The sequence below is a fragment of the Anolis carolinensis genome, unplaced genomic scaffold (genome assembly GCF_035594765.1).
Source record: "Anolis carolinensis isolate JA03-04 unplaced genomic scaffold, rAnoCar3.1.pri scaffold_7, whole genome shotgun sequence".
Classification (NCBI taxonomy): Eukaryota; Metazoa; Chordata; class Lepidosauria; order Squamata; family Dactyloidae; genus Anolis; species Anolis carolinensis.
The window spans coordinates 35,918,968-35,941,933 of record NW_026943818.1 but is presented as its reverse complement, the minus strand read 5'-3'; the positions used below and the strand labels follow the sequence as shown (position 1 = coordinate 35,941,933).

The following is a 22,966-nucleotide window of genomic DNA, read 5'->3' as shown; positions in this document are numbered from 1 at the left end:
ATAGGGAGAATCCAATAGGCAAAAGCTAGTATATTTGAAGACCTCCCTGTTTCACTGGTAGGCTGCCCTAAGATCTCATGAAGAAGGATGAAATGGAAATATTTTACTACCGTATATACTCAAGTATAAGCCGACCCGAATATAAGCCGAGGCACCTAATTTTACCACAAAAAACTGGGAAAACGTAGACTCCAGTATAAGCCGAGATACCAATAAAATTACATTAATTGAGTCATCAATAGTTTAAATGTTTTTGAATCTTTGCATCAAACTGTAATTTAAGATATGACTGTTCAGCTCTATTAAATCATTATTTTCATCTTCAATGTAAATGTGCTTATGTATCCTTTTAATAATAATAGAGTGAAATAATAAATGTAATAATAATGCAGTAGAGTCCCACTTATCCAAGCCTCACTTATCCAAGTGTCTGGATTATCCAAGCCATTTTTGTAGTCAATGTTTTCAATATACTGTATTGTGATTTTTTGGTGCTAAATTCGTGAATACAGTAATTACTTTTTCTATCAAATTTGTTGTATTACATGATGTTTTGGTGCGTAATTTGTAAAATCATAACCTAATTTGATGTTTAATAGGCTTTTCCTTAATCCCTCCTTATTATCCAAGATATTAGCTTATCCAAGCTTCTGTCGGCCTGTTTAGCTTGGATAAGTGAGACTCTACTGTAATAATAAATGCAGTGTAATAATAAATAAATAATAAATGTATTAATAATAATAAAAAGAGTAAAATAAATGTAAAAGTAACAATAATAGAGTAAAATAATAAATGTAATAATAATTAATAGAGTAAAATAATAAATGTAACAATACCAATAATAATTGAGAAAAATAATAAATATACCATATATAGAGTATAAGCCAACCTGAATATAAGCCCACCAGGACCCTCACCTGAGTATAAGCCAAGGAGGTTTTTTTTTTAGTCCTAAAAAAGGGCTAAAAAAACTAGGGTTATACTCGAGTATATACAGTAAATCATTTTTGTATTTCCAGATAAAGCCAGAGACATTTGCACAGTGGATATTTTTGTTGTGGTTTCTGGTTGATGGCCGTTCTGAGTCCCCTTCGGGTTGAGAAGGGTGGGATATAAATACAGTAAATAAAAATAAACATGGCAACAGAAGAATAACACTCACAGCCATAATAATCCATGTAATGCAATTTGTCACCACTTACACTGTCGGTTCAGATATATTGGATTGGAAGTTTATTTTTTTCTTGTAAGAAATCTTGTTTCCATCGATGTGTCTTTACAGTATCTTAATTGATTGTCTGGTGAACCATAACATTAAACACCAGCGATTACTGGTAATAAAAGTATAAAATCCAAGTAGAATATTGGTTCCCTGATAAAAATTTTTTTCCATATTCCACACGTTGCTGTGTGTTGGTCAATTTTGCCATTTTCCGTCCGTTTTGAGTAACAAAGCCAGAATCTTGCTGTTTCTGAAACAACTCACCGTTGTCCTTTTCTAACAGGCAATTGAGGAAGAAGGAGGAAATCCTGATGAAATTCCAGTTGCTTCAGAGAGCACTCCCAAGAGAACCCCCAAAAGAACTGTGAAAGGTACAGAAATGGTCTGCTGTTGTGCTGTTGACATTTGTTCCTCTTTTCAACATAATTTCTTCCACAAATACGCATTTCTGGCTTCGTCACCCAGAGTCTTTGTTTTGTTTATTTCTGTGATATAGGTAGTGAGATCTGTTTGGTTTGGGTTTGCTTTGTTCTTTCATCCTTAGATGTTACTGTTTGGATCTTGCCTTTTAAATTGCTTTGATGACTGTTACTTTTAACAGTACACTTGCACAATTTAGAAAAACCTTGTTTCGATTCATCGTTGCCATTTATCTCCCTCTTATTCAGTTTCGTGATTTTATGATTTCGAATTGCTTCAGAATCTCCCATAGAGGAAGTCCGAAATATATATTACAATCCCCCCCCCAAAAAAATCACATTTCTAATCATTAGCATGTGTTTACATGCCATCAACTTATCTGTTGATGAATTTCAAAAGATTTTCTTAAACACTCAGAAGTTTATCATTGTCGTCTTCTGTTATAGAGTATAGAGCAAGGGTCCCGAAACTTTTTAAACAGGGGGCCAGTTCACGGTCCTCCAGCTGTTGGAGGGCCGGACTATAGTTTTTTTAACAAAGTATGAACAAATTCCCATGCATACTGCACATACCTTATTTTGAAGTAAAAAAACAAACAAAATGGGAACAAATACAGCCTTACAGTTAATAATAATCATAATAAAAATAATAAAGAGTGTTGGAAGAGACTCCTTGGGCCATTTAGTCTAACCCCCTTCTACTTTTTGCACCAAAAGCACAAGCAAAGCACCCCTGACAGATGGCCACCCAGCCTCAATGTTGTTGTTAATAATAATATAATAATAATAATAATAATAATATCACACAGTCCTAGACACTTGGGAAGTGTTCGACTTGTGATGTTGTGATACAAAATCCAGCATATCTATCTTGTTTGCTGTGTCATACAATAATAATAATAATACAGTAGAGTCTCACTTATCCAAGCCTTGCTTATCCAAGCCTCTGGATTATCCAAGCCATTTTTGTAGTCAATGTTTTCAATATATCGTGATATTTTGGTGCTAAATTCGTAAATACAGTAATTACAACATAACATTACTGCGTATTGAACTACTTTTTCTGTCAAATTTGTTGCAAAACATGATGTTTTGGCGCTTAATTTGTAAAATCATAACCTAATTTGATGTTTAATAGGCTTTTCCTTAATTTCTCCTTATTATCCAAGATATTCGCTTATCCAAGCTTCTGCCGGCCAGTTTAGCTTGGATAAATGAGACTCTACTGTACCTTATTTTGAAGTAAAAAAAACAAAACAAATTGTGAACAAATACAGCCTTAATGTTAATAATAATCATAATAAAAATAATAAAGAGTGTTGGAAGAGACTCCTTGGGCCATTTAGTCCAACCCCCTTCTACTTTTTGTACCAAAAGCACAAGCAAAGCACCCCTGACAGATGGCCACCCAGCCTCAATGTTGTTGTTAATATAATAATAATAATAATAATAATAATAATAATATCACACAGTCCTAGACACTTGGGAAGTGTTCGACTTGTGATTTTGTGATACGAAATCCAGCATATCTATCTAGTTTGCTGTGTCATACAACAACAACAACAATAATAATAACAAAAACAATAAATCACACAGTCCTAAATGCTTGGGAAGTGTTTGACTTGTGAATTTATGGTACGAAATCAGCATATATATCTCGCTTACTGTGTTATATTGTGTCCTTCTGTCAATAATAATAATAATGAGGGTTGGAAGAAACCCCTTGGGCCATTTAGACAAAACCCGTTATGCCTTTGTGCACCAAAAGCACTAGCAAAACACCCCTTAATAATTAATAATTAAATAATAATTAAAATATCATTATAAACAAGCAAAGCTTTGCAAAGGGCGCACCAGGCTGCATGTGCCTTCCTCGGTGGAGGAGGGAGCAGTCACTACAGGGGCCGAATAAATGGCTTCGATGGGCTGCATGTGGCCCCCGGGCCTTAGTTTGGGGACCCGTGGTTTAGAGTCTATACAAGGAATACTGTCACTTGGTATTTCTTGGTGATTACCCCATTCAGGTCTTAACCATGTATGATCCTGCTTAGTTTCCCAAGTCAGACAGCATCTTGTTGTCTCAGGGTATTGAATTCCATTCAAGTTCAGGCTGACTAAAAGATGTAGCAACTATCTAGTATAAAGGGTTATAGATGCATGGTGTTGCATACAGATATGAGCAATTATAACCAGTATATGCATTTATTATTACAATGTTTTTATCATCTATATCATAAAGCCTTAGGACTGAGATAGTTGATAAGCAGAGCTTTAAAGCAATTAAATTTTGGAAATGTATAACCTTTTAGAGATCATAACCTTTTGGAAAACCAGGTATCTCCATAGTCTTTTGGAAGTGTGATCCTTTTGGAGATCAATTGGCATTCACACTATTTGGAATGATCATAACCTTCCTGAGAAGAGTTACCGTATATACTCAAGTATAAGCCAACCCAAATATAAGCCGAGGCACCTAATTTTACCACAAAAAAACTGGGAAAACATTGACTCCAGTATAAGCTGAGATACCAATAAAATTACATTAATTTGAGGCATCAGTAGTTTAAATGTTTTTGAATCTGTACATCAAAGTGTGATTTAAGATATGACTGTTCAACTCTGATTAAATCATTATTTTCATCTTCTTCAATATAAATGTGCTTATGTATTCTTTTAGTAATAATAGAGTGAAATAATAAATGTAGTAATAATAAATGCAGTAAAATAATAAATGTAATTATAGAGTAAAATAATAAATGTATTAATAAAAATAGAGTAAAATAAATGTAATAATAATAGAGTAAATTAATAAATGTAACAATACCAATAATAATAGAGAAAAATAATATGTTGTCGAAGGCTTTCATGGCCGGGATCACAGGGTTGTTGTATGTCTTTCGGGCTGTGTGGCCATGTTCCAGAAAAAATAATAAATATACCATATAAGCCGACCTGAATATAAGCCCACCAGGATCCTCACCCGAGTATAAGCCAAGGAGGGGTTTTTTTTTCAGTCCTAAAAAAGGGCTGAAAAACTAGGCTTATACTCAAGTATAAACAGTAAATGCTCATTTGAGTGAATCTTCTCCTCCACTAATATTCATGCAAGGCAAATTAGGCTTCTCAGTTGTTTGACTGATAGACCTGGTTATCTCTCTGAACTGTTAGGAACAAAGATATGGCAATGCACAAAATATATAGCAGATCTCCAGAAGTGTTATTTCAGTTGCCCAAAAACACCTACTCTGCCTTAAAAGGTTGCTATTTCCAACATTAAAAAAATATTGGAACTATTTGAAACCCATGTGGCAAACATTTGAATGGACCTTTTTGTATATCAGCCTTTTCCTTTGTTGAAACTACCCTGTTTCCCTGAAAATAAGACATCCCCAGAAAATAAGACCTAGTAGAGGTTTTGCTGAATTGCTAAATATAAGGCCTCCCCCGAAAGTAAGACGTAGCAAAGTTTTTGTTTGGAAGCATGCAGGATCGGTAAATGTACATGCCATAGATTGTTGTACATGGAAATAAAGGTAGTATCAAGAAATAATAATAATAATATAATAACTTTATTCTTGTATCCCACCTCCATCTCCCAGAAGGGACTCAGGGCAGCTTACACAGGGAAAGCCCAAAAACAACATAAATTTACATACGAACAGAAATTTAAAACAGTAATTTAAAAACAGTCTGGCAATAAAATATAATATAGAAATTCTTGAAAGGATTCACAGTTTGGTTATGCTGTTTTATGATGACAACTACTGTACAGTAGACAATAAATTTTCATTTTTAAAAATTCAACCATAAATGTGAATTCGTCTTGGTGGAAAAATAAGACATCCCCTGAAAATAAGACCTAGCGCATATTTGGGAGCAAAAATTAATATAAGACACTGTCTTATTTTTGGGGAAACAGGGTATAGACAATTCTTTTGCAGTATTGAAATTGCATTTTATGCTGTCAGGGACATGCTTTAAGTCTTGTTTTCCAGCTAGTATGGCTTCTAAATGGTACATATCTTCTTTTGTTAATGTCTTATTTAAGATCAACGTAAATGAGAAAATAAATGTGTAAAACAGTCATATGTTGTTTGTTAGGGCGTAAACCGGAAGAAGAATGTGGAGATGACAACGGTTTGGAGGAGAATTCGAGAGATGAACAGGTAGGAACAATATATGGGAAACTTAATTTAGTCTTTAAAGATTCTGTTTCAAGTCACAGGAATGAGGGTGTGTGGTTGTCTTTTCAACTCCATTATAGGAGGATGCTGAAGCTAGTTCAGAAAACCTGCATGAGATCGACATGGTGGACATGAGTGTTCTGGACGAAGCTGAAATAGACAACTCCAGCGCTGTCGACGGTGGAGATGACTACAGCTCCGAAAACATTCTTGACTCTGATAAGGACAATATTGATGTTGAAATGAAAGAACTTCCAGAGCAGTTAATGGAGAGTGAGGTAAGTAAACACTGGATGCTTCTTTACAGTTATTTTTAAATGTATGACAAACAATTGCTGATTCTTAACCACACCATTTTATAATCATTTGATGACTGTGCTGCCCAGACTGTTTTAGTTTCTGGCTGCAGCTGTCATAGTGTGTATTTGTGCTGTGCTCCTGCCAAGGCCAGAAGAGGAACAGTAGCAGAACTACTGTATATCATCATCATCATTTAATTACTTATTAATCGCCCTCCATCCAAGATGCTCTAGGTGATTTACAAGCTAAATTGTAAAGGATAAAAATACTTACATACAAATATTGATAAAATTAACATAGATCAAAAGCTGTAGTAAAGAGCCAGGTCTTAAGTGCTAGGGTAAGAGGCCCTAACTCACGCTTGGCTCTCATATAGGGCGGCAAGGCATTCCATAATAATATTCCATATATACTCGAGTATAAGCCTAGTTTTTCAGCCCTTTTTTAGGACTGAAAAAAACCCCCTCCTCGGCTTATACTCGGGTGAGGGCCCTGGTCGCCTTATATTCAGGTCGGCTTATACTCAAGTATATATGGTATATATATTATTTTTCTCTATTATTATTGGTATTGTTACATTTATTATTTTACTCTATTATTATTATTACATTTATTTTACTCTATTGTTACTTTTACATTTATTTTACTCTATTTTTATTATTATTAATACATTTATTATTTTGCTCTATAATTACATTTATTATTTTACTGCATTTATTATTGTTGTTACATTTATTATTTCACTCTATTATTATTAAAAGTACAGTAGAGTCTCACTTATCCAACACTCGCTTATCCAACGTTCTGGATTATCCAACGCATTTTTGCAGTCAATGTTTTCAATATATTGTGATATTTTGGTGCTAAATTCGTAAATACAGTAATTACTACATAGCATTACTGCATATTGAACTACTTTTTCTATCAAATTTGTTGTATAACATGATGTTTTGGTGCTTAATTTGTAAAATCATAAACTAATTTGATGTTTAATGGGCTTTTCCATAATGCCTCCTTATTATCCAACATCTTCGCTTATCCAACGTTTTGCCGGCCCGTTTATGTTGGATAAGTGAGACTCTACTGTATACATAAACACATTTACATTGAAGAAAATGGAAATAATGATTTAATCAAAGTTGAACGGTTATATCTTAAATTACAGTTTGATGTAAAGGTTCAAAAACATTTAAACTACTGATGCCTCAATTAATGTAATTTTATTGGTATCTCAGCTTATACTGGAGTCAATGTTTTCTCAGTTTTTTTGTGGTAAAGTTAGGTGCCTTGGCTTATACTCAAGTATATACGGTATTCTGATAACAGCATTTTAGACAGAATAAATCAGGCTGTTGAATGTTTCGGCAGGCTTTTGAGTTCTGTTATTGATGTTTTAAAAGGTGCTTTTAGGATGTTTTTAAGATGTTTTTTAAAGATGTTTTTAAATTGTTGATTTTAGCCGGTTCTTGTAAGCCGCCCCGAGCCCTAGGGGAGTGGCGGCATATAAGTTTGAAAAATAAATAAATATTGTGGAATGATATTTTAAATTGTGAGTCGCTCGGAGCACTCTGGTGGAGAGCAACTAAATAAGAAATAAAGTAAAGTGAAGTGAAGGGTGCACATGATTGCAAAAGCAAGGTCATAGCAGAGGCCCAGGTGTCGTTATTCTGTGTGGCAACCAAGGTCAAGGGATTGGCTTGCTAAGGGCTTGTGTTGTTTTAGGACTTATTTATTCCAACCTTCCAGACCTACCCCCCCCCCCCCCCCAAAGAATCCAGTTTCTTTGGACCTTGAAGTGCTTATCTCTTCATTTGGGGAGTAACCTGCACTTTCTGGTGACTGCATTTACGTGTGTATGTGTGTAATTATTCCACATACTTGCCAACTTCCATTAATATGTTTGGGAATCTTTTGTAAACAAGATTCTGGCTCATTTTTGGGGGTATTGGGGATCCAGGAAGGGAGCCATCCTTGGCCAGGTCTGGAGTAAGCCGTGATAACATCCTCCTTTGAGCTTGTTTGAGAGGAAACTTTTCTAGGACGTTTGTGCATCTTTTCGGTTTTCACTCCCGACAGGAGAATGGTGATGAGCTTGATGACCAGCTGCTAGAAGCTTCTTCCCCTGATTTACCGACTGCAAAGGTAATGGCACTTGTCCCCTCCTGTGGTTGTCTACTAACTGGGTACTAAAGTCATACAATTGCCTCTGTGTCTGTCTCTGTTCTATGTGTATATGGGCATTGAATGTTTGCCCTATATGTATATAATGTGACCCGCCCTGAGTCAACTTCGGGGTGAGAAGGGCGGAATATAAATATTGTAAATAAGTAATAAATAAATAATACAATGCAGGAAGATCTGTGAGCCCATCCAAGCGTAAAAACAGTGTGTTCAGGAGTAGAACTCGGTGTCCTTTAGTACATGTTGCTCTTGATTACTCTTAAGCCTTCCCCAGAAATAATTATTGGTACAACTTCTCTTGTTATTTGGATTCCAAGAAGTTTTTGTGAAAGATTATTGTAGTGGTTGGATGGAGTGGCCTTTGATAGACCCCTCCTGTATTCTGGGCAGGGCATAAACTCTATTGAGTTTAACTTTTAAGACCAGTTAAAGAGTAGCTCGTCCTGAGAATGCTCTTCAGACACTCTTTGGCTTCCATCTCATTATTATTACCATAAAAGTATTTGGTGGGAATGAAGAGATTTATTTATTTATTTTATTTTATTTATTAGCCACATTTATATCCCGCCCTTCTCACCCCGAAGGGGACACAGGGCAGCTTACAAGTTATATATACATACAATATATTACTGTATATACTCAAGTATAAGCCTAGTTTTTCAGCCCTTTTTTTAAGACTGAAAAATTTATTATTTCACTCTGATCTTATTATTATTATTATTACATGTATTATTTTCCTGTATTTATTATTATTATTCCATGTCTTATTTTACTCTATTATTATTAAAAGGATACATAAGCACATTTACATTGAAGAAGATGAGAATACAACACATTTTATTGATTAGCCCATCGGCTGTATCAATAAAAAATAAATAAAAATAAAATAAAATAAACAAATTGAAATAAACAGTTATTCAGAAATAACTTGAATAACAACAACATAAACCCAAGTTTCTGCAACTAAGTTAAGAAGAAGATGAGAATAATGATTTAATCAGAGTTGGACAGTCTTATCTTAAATTTGAGCTTTATGTAAATATTCAAAAACATTTAACCTACTGATACCTCAATTAATGTAATTTTATTGGTATCTATTTTTATTTCTGAAATTTTCCACCTTCAGCTTATACTGGAATCAATGTTGTCCCAGTTTTTTTGTGGTAAAATTAGGTGCCTCGGCTTATATTCGGATCGGCTTGAATATATACGGTATATTATTAGTATAGCACAATATAAGCACTATATAAGCATTATATATTATTATATTGTACTATACGACTATATTGCAATATTATTTGTAATATTACAGGCAATATAAATATACAATTGTATAATATAAGCACTATATAAGCATTATATATTATTATATTGTACTGTGTGACTATATTGCAATATTATTTGTAATATTACAGGCAATATAAATATACATTATATAATATAAACACTATATAAGCATTATATATTATTATATTGTACTATACGACTATATTGCAGTATTATTTGTAATATTACAGGCAATATAAATATACAATTATAATAGCGTATTATTATATTGTACTACATTATAATATTATTATCAATATTATATGTATATACAATATATTATTGTTCCCAGACTGTAAATTCCATGTCGTGGAAGACAAACCAGCTTCACCTCTGATGGCAAATGCAGTTTTTTTCCAGACAGGATATCAACCTGGTTTATTTTCTCACATGGACAAATGTATATATTAAATGTATTGGCGTGCTCTGATTGAATTGCTTCTATACAGCTTGAGTCTCCCTTTTCCAGCAATCCAAAATACTCCAAAAACTTCTTTCCGTTTCTCGCCAATTGTTTCTCTCCCCACATCCCTTGAGGCTGAGTTTGCTGAGCCCTCATAAACAATTTCTCCAATTTCTACATTCTCCTGTTAAAATTAACAAGGCCGCAAAACTGAATTGAAAATATATATATTTATTTACTACATTTATATCCCACTCTTCTCACCCCGAAGGGGACTCAGAGCGGCTTACAAATCAAATGAACATACAATATATTATTAGCATTGCACAATATAAGCGTTAAATTACAATATTGTACTATGGTAATATTATTAGTAATATTACATTTAATATATAATTAATATTATTATATTGTATTATTAGTAGTATAATATTGTATTCCATTATAATATTATCAATATTATATGTATATACAATATATTATATATTTATAAATATATTCTATTCTATCCTTTGTGAGTAACTTGGTTTGGGATCTGTCCTCGTGTGTTTTCTTAAGCCTTGTAATTGCACGGGGGAACCATAGCTACTGAGGCCAGAATTGGCGCTCTGGGTTTCCCTTTTTCCCCAAGAGCCTAATTATAAATTGGCTTGGTTTCTAGCTATAAGCTAGTATAGACTGATATTTTTTATCCTATCTCTTTAGAACTTCTATCAAATTAAATTTGGCCTTTGATTTGAAAGATTTCCTAGAGTCTAAATGCCCCATGTAAGCTGCCCCGAGTCCCTTCGGGGAGATGGAGGTTGGGGTATAAAAGTAGTTGTTGTTATTATTATTATTATTATTATTGTTATTATTATTATTATTGAATCTGGAAGAGAATATAATAATCTTTATGTTATACTAATAATATCATATATTGTATATGCATATAATATTATAATGTAATACAATATCATAATAATAATTATTATTATCTGAGGAGCCCTGGTGGCGAAGTGTGTTAAAGCACTGAGCTGCTGAACTCGCAGACCGAAAGGTCCCAGGTTCAAATCCCTGGAGCGGAGTAAGCACCCGCTGTTAGCTCCAGCTTCTGCCAACCTAGCAGTTCGAAAACATACTAATGTGAGTAGATCAATAGGTACTGCTCCAGCGGGAACATAACAGCGCTCCATGCAGTCATGCCGGCCACATGACCTTAGAGGTGTCTATGGACAACGCCGGCTCTTCGGCTTAGAAATGGAGATGAGCACCAACCCCCAGAGTCAGACATGACTGGACTTAACGTCAGGGAAAACCTTTACTATTATTATATATTATAATGGTATATTTATATTACATGTAATATTACTAATAATATTACAAATATAATGTTATAGTACAATATAGTAATATATAATGCTTATATCGTGCTATACAAATAATATAGTATATTGAATAGACATAACATTGATAATATAGTGTAATAATTTTTTATATTATATATTGAATAGACATAACATTGATAATATTATAATGTAATATAATAATACATTGCTATAATTATATAGTAATATGGTGGCATAGTACAATATAGTAATATATAATGCTTATATCGTGCTATACAAATAATATAGTATATTGAATAGACATAACATTGATAATATTATAATGTAACTAGCTTTGCCCGGCCACGCGTTGCTGTGGCTTATGGGAATCCTTTGTTGGCCAGGTGGAATAGCAGTGAATAGCCTTGCAGTCTCAAAGCCTGACCGTTTTCTGGAGTAGCTGGAGCTGTTTGTTGTATGAACGTAGAGGCATGGATGAGGGGTTGTGCTGCCAAGTTTAGTGTTTCTGGGATGTGTAGTTTTGTTGTTTTGTCCTAGGCCAAAATTTAATTACCCTTTTATATATATAGATATAATAATAATAATAATAATACATTACTATAATTATATAGTAATATGGTGGCATAGTACAATATAGTAATATATAATGCTTATATCGTGCTATGCAAATAATATAGTATATTGTATAGGCATAACTTTGATAATATTATAATGTAATATAATAATAATAATAATAACTAGCTGTGCCCGGCCACGCGTTGCTGTGGTGAAGTATGGTGGTATGGGAAATAAAGTATTGAAGTATTGGTGGTAGTTAAGGTGAAGGGTAAAGGTTTTCCCCTGATGGAGCTTAGCCTTCTAACTGGCAGCAATTGGATAAAAACAATTATTCCTCTCCCTCTAATTAGGACTTTATTTTTCTTTTCTTTTTGTTGTATGAACGTAGAGGCATGGATGAGGGGTTGTGCTGCCAAGTTTAGTGTTTCTGGGATGTGTAGTTTTGTTGTTTTGTCCTAGGCCGAAATTTCATTACCCTTTTTTTTATTATATATATATATATATATATATATATATATATATATATATATATATATATATAAAAATACATTACTATAATTATATAGTAATATGGTGGCATAATACAATATAGTAATATATAATGCTTATATTGTGCTATACAAATAATATAATATATTGTATGTACATGTGAGCCGCCCTGAGTCCCCTTTGGTGTGAGACATATAAATGTCGCTAAAAAATAAATAATAAATAAATTCCTCCAAACTCATTGAGACTCAGGTCTTACGCACATCGGACTGTCTTTGCTCCATTTAACTTTGTCCCTCCATTTTTGCTACAGGATTTGGAAGAGCAGCATTCGGAGCCAGGTACTTCTCAATTAATTTCTTCTGCCTCTCTTTAAATTAAACCCAGGATGTGACCTGACAAGATCTCTTATTGTAATTGTGTAGCCGACAGATCCCTACCTTTGCAGAGTCCGTAAACTCAGCCGTATCTCTAGATCTGAGAAGTAATGCCTGTCATTTAGCAAACGCTTTTTCAGAGCTGAGAAACAACTCGATTTAGTGTCACAAATGCGCTAGAAGAAATGTTAAATGAAAAGAGAGAGGAAAAAAAATGCTACCCAAAGAAAAGATGTTTATTTATTTATGATTGCTTGATCGGGTAGCAGTGGAGGCAGCTTAAGAGGTTCTAGACGAATACACAGTTGTGTAAGTGAGTTGCGGCGTAACGGAAGAAGGAAGATGATGAGAGGTTCTGCATGGAAATCTCATAAAATGCTATATGCTTTCTTGGACACACTCCGAAGACATCCCCGTTCTCATGTTGGAAACAAAAAAAAAATGGAATTTTATGTTCTTTGGTTCATTCCGTTTAAGTCTCTTGGAATATGGGAAGAATAACCCTCTTGAAGCACCCATCAAGAACAAGCCAGGAAATAGGGTCATATCTATTTCCTCGTAACGTATGAAATTGCTATAGTAAAGCCGTGTCTTAAATTAGCGCTAGGTAATATGAATGTGATTCTAGCCGCGAGGATTTTCCAGTCTCTGTGTAGCGTTAGTGGGGCAGCCATGCCCGAGCCGCCTTTGTCTGTGCTGTGTTTCCCTGGTTGATTAAACCTTGTGCCATTCTATTCCTGTTAAATCCATAGAAAATGAGAAAATGCTCGACATTTTGGGTGACACTTGTAAATCTGAGGCCCTTGACGCCGAAGAAGCGCAGGCGCCGTTGCCGGTGGGCCAAGAGGAAGAGGAAGAGGCGCTTGGGCCGGACGAAGAGCCTTTAGATTCGGAGGGCAAGGAAAAGCAAGAAGAGAAGGAACAAGAAGAAGAGGAAGAAGAGAAAAAGTTGGAGGAGGAAGAGGAGAGCAAGGCCTTAGTGGTAGAGAAAGGGGAGCAGAGCGGAGAGAGTGTTAAGGAAGCCACAGCGGACTCTGACTCTTTAGCCTTAGAAAGCAGGAGTGAAGGAGGAGAAGGAGGAGGAGAAGGAGATGAGAGTAGCAGAGGAGGAGCCCAAGCTCTGGCGGAGGAGAAGGAGGAGACGGAGGAGGCAGGGCCGCAAGGGGAGGCCGTGAAGAAGGAGGCCCTGGCTCAGGGTCAGGAGGAGCAGGAGGAGCAGGAGTCCTCTGCCACTAAAGAGCCCTCTGCCCAAGAGGCGGGTGATCTGAACACGAGGTTGGTTTCTTCTCCTCCGTTTTAGACCAGACGCTCTTTATTATATATATATAAAAACATCTCATTGAGTCACAGTGTGCCTTCAAATTGGCCTGCAAGATTACCTTGTCTTTTTAAAAAAAGAGAGATTACCTTGTAGACATCTTGTAGGTTTTTTTGTTTTCTTCTCCTTCTCTTTTTCTTTCTTGGCGACCTTCCGAGGTTGTTTCTCTTTAACTGTCCACAAGGTGTTCTACCTTGAAGCCCAAAAAAAACACCCTGTTGCTTATTTTAAATAAGCCTTTCCATCCAGAAGGATATTAACAGTCCTATAAAGCCACACACGCAAATATAAGTCACACGCAAATTATTATTTTTTTCAACTAAATATGGTAGGTATTAGAGCCTTCCCCCTTTCCCCTTTATTAATTTCATGCCGATTTGTTCCCATTTCTGTCCTGAATAGTGTCTGCTTCTCTTGTTTTTCCTTCTTTTTTTCTGCCCTTAGTTTGGAGGAGACCAAAGAGTCGACACAGGCTTCGAAAGAGGAAAGAGGTACGTGCTTTTAACGTATGGTTATATGTTTACTTATTTCTTCAAAAAAGACACAGTCATCCAATCTATAAGGTAGAGGTAGAGGTTTCCCCTGACGTTTAGTCCAGGACTCAAGATAATCCAGTTCAAAGCAGATACTGTGGATTATCTGCCTTGACATTCTGGGATAGCTGTGTAGAAGGGCCTTGAGTCGACACTGCCATATAATCCAGTTCAGTGTGGATTTTATACAGTTGTGTAGAAGGGCTTCATATAATCCAGTTCAAATCAGATAACATAAGATTAGAAATACAGTAGAGTCTCACTTATCCAACATAAACGGGCCGGCAGAATGTTGGATAAGCGAATAGGTTGAATAATAAGGAGGGATTAAGGAAAAGCCTATTAAACATCAAATTAGGTTATGATTTTACAAATGAAGCACCAAAACATCATGTTAGACAACAAATTTGGCAGAAAAAGTAGTTCAATATGCAGTAATGCTATGTAGCAATTACTGTATTTACGAATTTAGCACCAAAATATCACGATATATTGAAAACATTGACTACAAAAATGTGTTGGATAATCCAGAACGTTGGATAAGCGAGTGTTGGATAAGTGAGACTCTATGTTTCCTTATTTCTTCAAAAAAGACAGTCATCCAATCTGTAAGGTAGAGGTAGAGGCTTCCCCTGACGTTAAGTCCAGGACTCAAGATAATCCAGTTCAAAGCAGATACTGTGGATTATCTGCCTTGGCATTCTGGGTTATATAGCTGTGTGGAAGGGCCTTGAGTCTACACCGCCATATAATCCAGTTCGTTTATTTATTTATTTATTTATTTACAGTACAGTATGTTTCCTTATTTGTTCAAAAAAGACACAGTCATCCAATCTGTAAGGTAGAGGTAGAGGTTTCCCCTGACGTTTCATCCAGGACTCAAGATAATCCAGTTCAAAGCAGATACTGTGGATTATCTGCCTTGGCATTCTGGGTTATATAGCTGTGTGGGAGGGCCTTGAGTCTACACTGCCACATAATCCAGTTCAGTGTGGATTTTATACAGTTGTGTAGAAGGGGCTTCATATAATCTAGTTCAAATCAGATAACATAAAATTAGAAATATAATATATAACATTGCTGTGATATAATAAAACAAAACAGTATAATCTCTAAAATCAGGACAGTAAATAAAGAGCAACACTCTGAAAGCAGGGAAATTGGGAATTCCAGATAGGAAATTATGTTGAATGTTTTTATGTTGAATGTTTTTATGTTGTGGAATGATATTTTAAATTGTAAGTCGCTCGGAGCACTCTGGTGGAGAGCGACTAATTAAGAAATAAAGTGAAGTGAAGTGAAGAAGAAGCTAACACCTCCCAGCAAAGGATTCCCCCAGGCAGGAAACAGCCAGGCTTTGAAGCTGAAAGGCCATTAAATGCTAATCATTCTGGCTAGTAACATATATATTTATTGGGTTGCTGTGAGTTCCGGGCTGTATGGCCATGTTCCAGAAGCATTTTCTCCTGACGTTTCGCCCACATCTGTGGCAGGCATCCTCAGAGCTCTTTCTGCTGCACAAAAGCTAGCAACTTTGGAAGTAATTTGGGGGTGTTGGTTAGCCAAAAGATGATCAACATAAAACCTTACAGATCTCCCCGGTACACTGTCTAAAATTGGATTTATAAAAAGTTTACGAATGTTTCAGTAAAAAAGAATAGAGACTGTTCAGATAGTTTTGCAGCTCAGTGTCCCAGATAAGCTGTTGTACGTTTTCTTTGGCTTTTGTGTAGATGGTTAGGATGGCATTTGTTTAAGGTTTAAGATATTGTCATCAATTAATTTTTCCACCTTGATTGGAATAGATACCAAGGGTCAATGGGGCCAAACCTTTAGGAATAAACATCAGTTGTAACCAAAAATTTAGTTTGTATATCTAGATCCAGGCTTGGGAGACTAAGGATGTTTCTTAAAATTTTTGCCTGGATGGCTTCTAAAGCCTTGACACTTTTAAAGGCACACAGTTGTACTCCATATAATAATAATAATAATAATACTAATAATAATAATAATCAAACATCTAAGCAATCTCACAAAATTTCGCATCTGCTGTACATGGATGACCTGAAGCTGTATGGGAAAACGGAAACTGAAATCCAGTCTCTGACCAACACTGTCCGAATTTTTAGCATTGATATCAGCTTGGAGTTTGGTTTGGACAAATGTTCGACAGTGGCATTGAAGAAGGGAAAAATCATTGAAAGCGAGGGCATAAATATGCCTAATGGCCAAACAATAAAGTGTCACCAGCCAGAGGCCTATAAATATCTGGGCATATTACAGCTGGACAACATCACGCATGAACATGTGAAAACTGTGGTCAGCAAAGAATACACACAAAGGGTCAGAAAAATTCTCAAAAGCAAGCTCAATGGAGGCAACACCATCAAAGCCATAAACACCTGGGCCATACCTGTCATAAGATATACTGCTGGCATTATAAACTGGACACAGATGGAACTGGACAATTTGGACAGAAAAACAAGAAAACTCATGACCATTCATCACTCACCGCACCCTCACAGTGATGTTGACCGGCTATATCTGCCTAGAAGATCGGGGGCAGAGGACTCTTACAAGTCAAACAAGCCGTCAAAGAAGAAGAACATGCCCTGGCAGAAGATGTAAAGCAAAGTGAAGAACCTGCTTTGATTGAAGTCAAAAATCAGAAACTCCTCAAAGCACAGCAAAGAATCAGTACAAGAAAACCGCACTACAAACTAGAGCTGACAGCTGACACAACAAAACATTGCATGGAAAGTTCCTTGACAAAATTGAAGGAAAAGCTGATAAGGAGAAGACCTGGCTCTGGCTCACGAATGGGACCCTGAAGAAGGAGACAGAAGGCCTGATCCTTGCAGCCCAGGAGCAAGACATCAGGACAAAGGCCATTCAGGCCAAGATCGAAAAATCAGCTGATGACCCAAAATGCAGACTGTGCAAGGAAACCGACGAAACCATGGATCATATCCTCAGCTGCTGTAAGAAAATTGCACAGACAGACTACAAACAGAGGCACAACTATGTGGCCCAAATGATTCATTGGAACTTATGCCTAAAGTACCACCTGCCAGCAACAAAGAACTGGTGGGATCACAAACCTGCAAAAGTCTTGGAAAATGAGCACGCAAAGATACTGTGGGACTTCCGAATCCAGACTGACAAAGTTCTGGAACACAACACACCAGACATCACAGTTGTGGAAAAGAAAAGGTTTGGATCATTGATGTCGCCATCCCAGGTGACAGTCGCATTGACGAAAAACAACAGGAAAAACTCAGCCGCTATCAGGACCTCAAGATTGAACTTCAAAGACTCTGGCAGAAACCAGTGCAGGTGGTCCCGGTGGTGATGGGCACACTGGGTGCCGTGCCAAAAGATCTCAGCTGGCATTTGGAAACAATAGACATTGACAAAATCACCATCTGCCAACTGCAAAAGGCCACCTGACGGATCTGAGCGCATCATCCGAAAATACATCACACAGTCCTAGACACTTGGGAAGTGTTCGACTTGTGATTTTGTGATATGAAATCCAGCATATCTATCTTGTTTGCTGTGACATAAAATAATAATATAATAATAAACTTTATTTATACCCCACCACCATCTCCCCACGGGGACTCGGGGCGGCTCACATGGGGCAACATAGTTCACAAAAATAACAACATAAATACATTAGCACAATATACACAGGTTAAAACACAATAAGGTAATAAAACAAGAGTTAATATAACATTTGTGGTAAAACCTAAATTGCTGATGGTACATGTTGGCCTCCTTTACCATAAAAAATGGCATAAGTGAGTTGTAACTTCACTGTGTATTTGTTATAGTATGGGAAACTTGAGCTTTCCAGTAACCAGTGGACTGGGAAATGACTCCTCGATATTTATAGAATTTGACTTGTTTTATAACAATAACATAAATACACTAGCTGTGCCGGGCCACGCGTTGCTGTGGCGTTTTCTGGTGGTGTTGGTGAGAAATTGTTGAGGTAGTGGTGGTATTGAATGTCTGTTGTATGGTTGTCTTTATGTTTAGTATGCATTTGGTTGTTTGTGTACTGTGAAAGTGGTGAGGATAGAGGACACTGTTTATGTTGGATTAGTGAGACTCTACTGTATATTTATAATCTTATATTATCTGCCTAGAACTGCCCTTTCTACACAGCTGTATAAAATGCACACTGAAGTGAATTATCTGGCAGTGTAGACTCAAGATAATCCAGTTCAAAGCAGATAATAAAAGATTCTAAATAGGTAATATAGCTATGTGGAATGGCCTTGAGTCTACATATAATCCAGTTAAAATCAGATAATCTGTATTTTATAGGCAGTGTGGAAGAGGCCTGAGGCCTAACTGTGCCTGTCTCCTGGACTGAGTAGGTTGCTAGGAGACCAAGTGGGCGGAGCTTAGCCCTCTAACTGGCAACAATTGGATAAAAACAATTATTGCTCTCCCTCTAATTAGGACTTTATTTTTCTTTTCTTTTTGTTGTATCAACCTAGAGCCATGGATGATGGGATGTGTTGTCAAATTTCGAGGTTGGGGGGCCTGTAGTTTTGTTGTTTTGTCCGCTGCCCTGATGCCATCACTCTTTTATATATATAGATAATGTTCAATAACATAAATACATAAGATTGACCTGTGACTCTAAGGCACATCCCATTTTTGGAAATGTTTTGGGACAAAAATGTCTTGCAGTTGAAGAAATACAGTAATTAAAATATTTAAACATAAATCTCTGAAATATAGGAATGAAAGGGGACCTTTAAAAATGCAATTTTCATCTAGGCTCCTCAACAGTACGGATCTGATGTTGTTGAACTACAATTCTGTTTGCTTTGTTGGTTTGGGTTGCCGACTGTCCCAACAACGTTTTGAGAGCTACAGGCTCTCCGTCACCCTCAGTCTTGTTGCTTATAATATTTATATTTTGCGTGGGAGAAGCAGTAGGCTGAGTGGCCTCAGCACATACATCGATATTAACTGCTTCTTCTTTCCACATAGGCCGCAGTGCTAGTAGTAGCATCAGCGCAAGTTCTGGCAGGAACTTCTGGGTGAGCGGCCTGGCTTCCACCACCCGAGCGACGGACTTGAAGAACCTTTTTAGCAAATATGGAAAAGTAAGAGGATCTCGATTAACTGTCTTAGCAGTACTTGTAGTCTGAAAACCTCTTATTTAAGGCTCCCTCTCTCAGAAAAGAAATAGTTTGTGGGGTGATCTACATTTTGCAGAAGTGTGGGTTCTCTTTCATTTAAGAAGACCCTTTATTGAACTAAAACTGAGTGTTTTCCTTCCTGATTCTACAAATAATAATAATAATAATAATAATAAAACTTTATTTATACCCCGCCACCATCTCCCCAACGGGGACTCGGGGCGGCTTACATGGGGCCATGCCCAGAACAATACAATATAAACAGCATATAAAAGAACAACACATCACAACACAGTGAACAATACAATAAATAATAATATCCATTACAATACAAATCAAGGAAACATTGAAAACAAGAACTCTTTGAAGCATCGTATCCTGAAATAATGACAAGTAATAATAATATTATAATAATACAAAATGATGTCCTGCTGGGGAGGACACTTTTAGGTTATTTATTTATATTTATTTTTATATTTATTAGCAATATTTATATCCCACCCTTCTCGCCCCGAAGGGGACTCAGGACAGCTTACAAGTTATTTATATATATATATATATATATATATATATATATATATATATATATATATATATATATTGTCTTCTCCCAGTTGTGCTGTGGGTCCGTCTTCCAAAGAAAGCACCAAGACACACGCGGGTAGATTCCAACAAGTTTTTATTGTACCGAATGCCAGAACCTTCTTTTGGCCCACATATATAGGAACTCTCACATACCAGAGGGTAATTGATGTTTTATGGCCGGCCTGCTTTATGGCTGGCATCTGTTCTTTGTCAGCTGAGCAGAGATGTCGAGGATTGGAGATCCTGACATATACACACACACACACACAGTAATAATGATACAAAATGATGTCCTGCTGGGGAGGACACTTTTAGATTATTTATTTATTTATTTATTTATTATTAGCAACGTTTATATCCCACCCTTCTCATCCCGAAGGGAACTCAGGGCAGCTTACAAGTTTATGTTTAGCACTATATAAGCGCTATATAAGCATTATATATTATATTGTACTATATGACTATATTGCAATATTATTAGTAATATTACATATAATATAAATATACAATTATAATGATGTATTATTATTATGTTGTATTACATTATAATATTATAGTATATGTATATACGATTATAATAATATTATATACAATATATTATAATATTAGTATAGTATAATATAAGCATTATATATTATTATATTTTACTATATGACTATATTGCAATATTATTAGTAATATTACATGTAATATATACAATTATAATAGTGTATTATTATGTATTATCTGGAGCCCCCAGATGGCGTAGTGGACTAAGTGACTTGAAGGTTGGGTTGCTGACCTGAAAGCTGCCAGGTTCGAATCCCACCTGGGGAGAGTGTGGATGAGCTCCCTCTATCAGCTCCAGCTCCATGCGGGGACATGAGAGAAGCCTCCCACAAGGATGGTAAAAACATCAAAACATCCGGGCGTCCCCTGGGCAACGTCCTTGCAGACGGCCAATTCTCTCACTCCAGAAGCAACTCCGGTTGCTCCTGACACGAAAAATAAATAAAAATAAATTATGTATTATATTATAGTATTATCAATATTATATGTACAGTAGAGTCTCACTTATCCAACATAAACGGGCCGACAGAACGTTGGATAAGCGAATATGTTGGATAATAAGGAGAGATTAAGGAAAGGCCTATTAAACATCAAATTAGTTTATGATTTTACAAATTAAGCACCAAAACATCATGTTATACAACAAATTTGACAGAAAAAGTAGTTCAATACGCAGTAATGCTATGTAGTAATTACTGTATTTACGAATTTAGCACCAAAATATCACGATATATTGAAAACATTGACTACAAAAATGCGTTGGATAATCCAGAACGTTGGATAAGCGAGTGTTGGATAAGTGAGACTCTACTGTATATACAATTATAATAATATTATATACAGTATATTATATTAGTATAGTATAATATGAGTAATATGAATATTATATATTATTATATTTATTATATTATATTGTACTATACGACTATATTGCAATATTATTAGTAATATCACATGTAATATAAATATATAATTATTATAGTGTATTATATTGCATTACATTATAATATTATTAATATTATATGTATATACAATAATATTATATACAATATATAATAGAATAATAATAATAATAATAATAATATAATAATATTATAGTCTAATATGAGTATTATATGTTATTATATTGTTAAAGTGATACAGGAGACATGGTGGAAAGATGTCTTCCTGGCCCCGCCTTCTTCATTCTCATCCAGAATGGCAGTTAGACCTTAGTTAGCCCAAGATACTTTAAAATCTTCCTTCTTTTCCTTCCCTGCTTCCCCTCATACACAAGTCACTTTTCTTTCCCAGTTATTTCACAGAGGGCCACTTTGCCTTGGTTGCCAGGTGAAGCCAAACTTACCTAGCAACAGCTAGTCCCATGATCTCACAAAGAGCCACTGGACTCTCATGTAGCAATAGTCTGTGTGGTACAGAGAGACTTTTATAGATTGATAGATAGGATTTTTCTGCCCCACACTTTGATTTTTTAATAAATAATGTTTTGCCTCTATTAAATGCCTCTGCTTTGTTGTCTCTGCCTGCCAAGGTGGTTGGCGCCAAAGTGGTGACCAACGCCCGCAGCCCCGGCTTGCGTTGTTACGGATTCGTGACAATGTCCACCGCCGAGGAGGCTTCCAAGTGCATCGCCCATTGCCACAAAACTGAATTGCACGGAAAAATTATTTCCATCGAAAAGGTCAGTCCTCTGGCTTCATACATCTTTCGCCCCCTCGAACCCATTCAGGTGTTTGTTTGTGTACTTTCTCATGATTGATGTTGTTTCAGGCCAAAAACGAGCCAGCGACAAAGAAGCTTTTGGATAAAAAGGACGGTGACGTCAAGGAGGATGCTTCCTCTGGTGACAGGTAAAGTTACAAGATTGATTGTTCTTAGAGAGAAAATTAATAATAATCTGTTTATTTATTAGCAACATTTATATCCCGCCCTTATCACCCCGAAGGGGACTCAGGGTATATATAAATACAATATATTATATTAAATGAATATATTGCAATATTATTAGTAATATTGCATGTAATATAAA

The 22,966-nt window shown here is 35.9% G+C and overlaps 1 protein-coding gene across 1 annotated transcript in view; it reads left to right on the top strand.

Annotated features, from left to right (window-relative positions):
- safb (scaffold attachment factor B) overlaps positions 1-22,966 on the top strand; it is a 47,986-nt gene that overhangs the window by 3,994 nt on the left and 21,026 nt on the right. The window contains exons 2-11 of the mRNA XM_062959852.1: positions 1,506-1,593; positions 5,743-5,807; positions 5,906-6,103; positions 8,202-8,267; positions 12,724-12,751; positions 13,540-14,062; positions 14,550-14,596; positions 19,652-19,767; positions 22,469-22,618; positions 22,708-22,787. Of these exons, the coding sequence (XP_062815922.1) occupies positions 1,506-1,593; positions 5,743-5,807; positions 5,906-6,103; positions 8,202-8,267; positions 12,724-12,751; positions 13,540-14,062; positions 14,550-14,596; positions 19,652-19,767; positions 22,469-22,618; positions 22,708-22,787 (1,361 nt within the window). The remainder of the gene's footprint in view (positions 1-1,505; positions 1,594-5,742; positions 5,808-5,905; positions 6,104-8,201; positions 8,268-12,723; positions 12,752-13,539; positions 14,063-14,549; positions 14,597-19,651; positions 19,768-22,468; positions 22,619-22,707; positions 22,788-22,966) is intronic.